We start from the raw sequence: 5,184 nt of genomic DNA on the forward strand, positions 1-5,184 counted from the left end.
AAAAAAACTGACAACCCATTTATTGAATTTCTTTTTTACCTAAAGGTAACGCAGACATGGGACTGTTTGGTAATTGTCAGTAGCCGTCAATTATTTTGTTATATCATGCACTGCATATCATTACCTCAGTTCTTGCTACCATGAGCAGGTTCAGGGGGTGGCAGAGTCAAAATGTCAATATTAATGAGTGAAAAACTGAAAAACAATGACAAATTGTCTTAAATATAACTAACATTTTCTGGTGCTTTAAAACTGGTTTTGATCAAATTAGATTTACATCATGTATATGCGGCATGATATTTGCATTCATTTCTCCAATTTTGTTGTTGTGGGGGGGACTACTGTGCAGCAGCAATGTCCTTGGCCAGGAGTAATTAAGCCAAAGTTAGCTAAAGAAAGCACTGTGTGTCTCATTTTCACACAAAACAAATTCTTAATAACTTACAGTGTGTTTCATAGAACTAGGGGTTTAACTTACCTTTTTACATGTATTTCAAATGTGCCACCCCCCTCTGAATCTGTTCCCCAGCTTGCCCACCCCATCCAATATTTTCTGGAGCCACCCCTGTCCGCAAGACATGTTGGGATTGGAAGCACTGATGTTTCAGGATTGATCCGCACATCACTACTCTGAGGGAATTTTACAAGAAAACAGAGGCCAGTAATTAGATCTGTGTAAAATGCAGCTGACTTCTGCACCAGTTCAAGAATGCATTCCCAGTTTTCTAGCCCCTGCTTACTGCTCCATTATTTACAATTCTGAAACAACTAGAATCACTGTTGTTCTTTTCTGTTGTTTTGTAACAGGACTTCTGAAAACTTCCTTCTGGCTGAAAAACTAATTTATTCCATCTACCATTAAGATTTTATATAGCAACGGCAAAGTGTTGTGTTGGTGCAACGTTCGAGCACATTATGGTAGGATTTACAAATGCAGAACCATAATTGTCAGTTTTACTGTGGAATGTGTAATATTCTGCTCCAGTGTACCACGTTGGTGCAATGTTAGCTTAGCAGGTTTGATCACTTTTACTGGTGTTTGTTTTGATGAATGGGTTATTGAAGAAGAATGCTCATCAATAAGGGATATCTTACATTATCTAAAAAAACAAACCCTGCCAAGTCAGTAAGACGTACATCTAAGACAATATGTTCAGTCATATACTGTCACTAATAGATATCCACATACTGCTAGCTACCGATTAACTTGTAACAAAACACTAAAAAGGTAACTGAAGTCTACCATAAATGAAGCATTACCTTTTACAGTGTAAAAAAAAAAATCAAATGACAATGGAGACTAGTAAAACTGAAATGCCTGACTGGATTCTAATTGCGATTCCTTATCATTTAATTAAAATTACAGATAATAAGCATCCCTAGAGGCGTATAAAGTCCTGCTTTCTATTAACTGGCAGAACTGTAAGCATTTGCGCACAATGGGATTTCATGAGCATGTGTTCCGCAGCTTGAATGATCTGCTCGGCAGTGAATGAGTCTTCACTGCACATGTTCAAGTGGGATTCCTCCCACGGTCCACAGACATGTAAGTGTTGTAGAGACTAAAAGGCTCATACTGTTCTGTGTGTGAATGTGGGTGTGAGTCAGTGGTTGTCTGTAGGCTGATACTGTGACGGGCTGCTGTCTGATCCACGGTATTCCCCTTCTTCCAACAATATCTGGTACATTCCCCAGCAGGGTAATTGTTACTGTCTTGTGTTTCTACATCTGCAAAAAGTAAAATAAAAAAATAGCAACATAAGTTCTTAAGCCTATATTTTCAACTATTAGGGAAAACGTCTGTAGCTGCTTCTTCCGTGGTGTCACCCAGCTGGATAATATAAAATAAACCGGTATAGTCATGTGGGTGTCATCTCTCTTTTCTTGTATGACCAGCTCAAAGAAGCCAACGGGAAATTTTAACCTTCCTGGAAATACTGAAACAAACAATAAGACCAATTTTAGTTTCCAAGTTTAAGTATACTTACCCATACTCATGCTCGACCGAGGTTCCAGCCAAGTAATTTATTAGGCAAACAAATATCAGTACAAAGTTGTGCAAAACATTTAAAGCTGGAATTATCTGGACCTTTATCTTCACCATCCTATTTACTGTAAATTGGATTTACAATAAGTAAACTTGATAGAGATGCTTGCTCAAGTCTAAATTTACAGTTGCTTGGCCATAATGGGGCTATCGTAGAATCCATCAAAGTACTTCCATGTCAATCTTTAATTTACTTGTTGACCTGCTATTAATGAGCATTTAAAGGAAGTCAAACTGCTCTTCACACATTTTGAATTCATATTTTAGGAGTAGAAGCTAACAGGTAAGCCTTGACAGTGAGCTAGCATGCAGGACCCTTGAGCTGGGGTGGCTAAATTGAATTAATCATAAATGTTTTGTGTTTTTCTTACAGTGATATGTCAAATGTCTTCATTAAAAATCTAGATTATCACTAGTTACAGCAAAGTTAATGTCGGTCATTTATGTATCCACAGTGAATCCCAAAGGAGCCCACTACCCAAACGGTAACTTTGGTTTCAGTCAAATAGTACCGGGATGTGTATCTCTCAGTTCAAACAACACATTTCCCCAATGTTTTGAAGCCAAATTGAACCCGACTGATGTATTTACCACATGAAACACAACGCCATTCCCTCTGGGAGGATGTCCCCGGACCCCTACAGAGGTTACGTCAATGTCTCTGCTTGATGTTCCATAATCCCAGCTATGACTCTGTATGTACAGTAAGGCCATATTTTCATGTCTGCTTTTAATAAAACACATAATCCACAGTTGGCTGTAGGCTAGGCACTCAATTCTGGGAACAGAGGTGAATCAATCGACACTCCATTTATTCAGAGTCCCTGGCAGACTGAACCCTCCTATTTGTGTGCAGCTGCACCCTTTCATTAGTTACACTTGAAATGATAATAACATCATGTGCACAGCTGCACTATTTGCATCCACATGGCATGCAGCTGAATTTGTGTGACAAAATGGATAGGCGGAACAGATCCTTCTGCAATATTTACATGCTAACTATATTCAGGGGTGCAGGTTTTCTACCAGTGTGATTTCATAACAGGGTAACGTTGACTAAAAATAAGAAGCTACAGTGCCTTGAAAAAGGTAGTTTTAAGAATGATGCATTAAGTCAGAGCCCAGAAAAGTTCGTGGTCAGGGTTCTGTAAGTCAGTCATTAAGGCGGTGAGAAGCATAAACACATTCCTAAATCAGTTTTGCATGTGTAACTTCAGAGATAAAACTGTGGCAGGTTTTGTTAAGCTTGCAGCCTCCGTGCTGCGATAGCCTCTTGATTAGGGCATCTCTATTTGAGGCTGACTTTTTGATTTCCCACTAGGTAAAATTTAAAAAGTTGTACACTTTGTGCAGATGTTTTGAGAAAAAAAATAGGATGATTGGCAAAGGGCTGAGAATAACACAATAGAAGATTTTTATTTCATCTGAACAGGTTTATCAAATACAACTCTACCAGGAAAGCACATACACTAACAGTCATGTCAGTGTTAAACCTGCTAAAAGAGCCTAATAGATAATACAACCTTGGCCAAACGTGATCAAGCCAGCCTAGAAGTTACAATGACACTGAATACTAATCTTTGCTTGTCTGTTCTTGGATGCCTCCCAGTTCAGACAGCACTGAGTCAGATATGACTGAAACACTGACATGCAGTTCTTTGAAATGGAGATGATGGCATTTTGTTGGCGTTTTCCACGCAACAGGGCTTAGGATGCGTGTGTCATCTCTGCTCACTTTGAACATCCAAACTGCGTCTTCTCTTGACATACAGTCAAAATTGTTTGTGCAGAATCTATGCTGGGGCCATCTGCGTCTGCGATTCACCTCGGAGGTGGTACTACTGTTGTTTGGCTTGTTTTTAAATGATGGAGTAATGTTTTGCAGTCACTCTCCCTTGACAAACGTTCAGGACAGTTAAACAACATTTTTCAAGACACCCCCCACCCCCGTTAAATTATGAAAATATTTACATCAGCATGACCTAAATACTGTTATTCCCGACAGAAGACATATTCAGTGTAGCTTGTCCAAATTTTGTCTTCGTTTGGATCACTGCTGGTGTAGGCGCAGGTGCCCGTGGAGCTGCAGGCCACCATGTGGAAGCCCACCTCTGTCAGCTTGTCAAATGCCAGCTCTAGAAAATTATATTTCAAATAGTACCGGGATGTGTATCTCTCTGGGGGCCTGTCTGGGTCTCTGCTCTCATTCAGCGTGTCCCCAAACACTTCTTTGGCCAGTGAGGTCTTCCCGCAAACCGTGATGCGCGCCACTCTCCTGAATTTGGGATCGGTTTGGATGTCTCTGCCAATGGTGTAGGAGCCGCGGTATCCTATCGTGATATAGCCCGACTTTCTGGAGTCCAGAGAGGGGGAGCGCATTGCACCGCTGACAGACACTACGCGTAAAGTCTCCGTTCCGCCAGAGGAGCCGCTCTGCTGCGCGCCTTCCTCCGTGTCACTGTGGCTGATCTCCTCGCTGATCGAGTTGTCCTTACTCACCCGGGGGCTGAGGCGTTTGGCAAGATCCCGCAGCTGGAAAAAGTCAGCTTCCCTCTGCAGTCGACTTTTCTCAGGGAAGTAGTCCGGAAGGACCAAGTTCAGGTCTCTGAGGTAATCTAGGATGTATCGGAACAAGAACCCGTCCCTGTCCAAGAAGAAGCGCCCCTTGCTGTCTCTCGCCAATTCCTTGGGTGACTTCTTGCTGAACATGTCCCACAGGAGCGAGTCTGGGACAGCGATTAGGGTTTTGTGCCTGGTAACGTAAACCTGTCCGCCGACATTCAGCTCAATAATATCTGAAAACGGGGAGCCCGAGTCACCGCAGCTGGGAACTCCACTTGCAGAGTCGGCCAGTGCCATCTTCTCTGAGCCGCTGGACGGATGCGAGATCTGTGGAAACTGAGCACCAAAGTGGCAGCGGCTTGTTTATGAATCCTGGGCTTACAACGTGTGTGAGTGCGCGTGCGTGATCTGTGTGGGGGGGTTGACTGTTAAAATAATATTTAACTATTAAATGACTGACTTATCAAAAACGGAGTGGTGTAGTGGTCCCTTTTGTGTGCCTCTCTCTTTCTCTCCTGAATGCGCACGTACACACACACACACACACACACACACACACACACACGGGTGTGGTG

At 42.2% G+C, this 5,184-nt stretch overlaps 1 protein-coding gene across 1 annotated transcript; it reads right to left on the reverse strand.

Annotated features, from left to right (window-relative positions):
- Positions 1 to 3,454: 3,454 nt before the first annotated feature.
- kctd12.1 (potassium channel tetramerisation domain containing 12.1) lies at positions 3,455 to 5,016 on the reverse strand. The gene has a single exon (XM_020609495.1). The coding sequence runs from the start codon at positions 4,904 to 4,906 to the stop codon at positions 4,040 to 4,042; it is 867 nt and encodes a 288-aa protein (XP_020465151.1). The 5' UTR covers positions 4,907 to 5,016; the 3' UTR covers positions 3,455 to 4,039.
- Between the last annotated feature and the right edge of the window lie 168 nt (positions 5,017 to 5,184).

The sequence above is a fragment of the Monopterus albus genome, unplaced genomic scaffold (assembly GCF_001952655.1).
Source record: "Monopterus albus unplaced genomic scaffold, M_albus_1.0 scaffold99.1, whole genome shotgun sequence".
Lineage (NCBI taxonomy): Eukaryota > Metazoa > Chordata > Actinopteri > Synbranchiformes > Synbranchidae > Monopterus > Monopterus albus.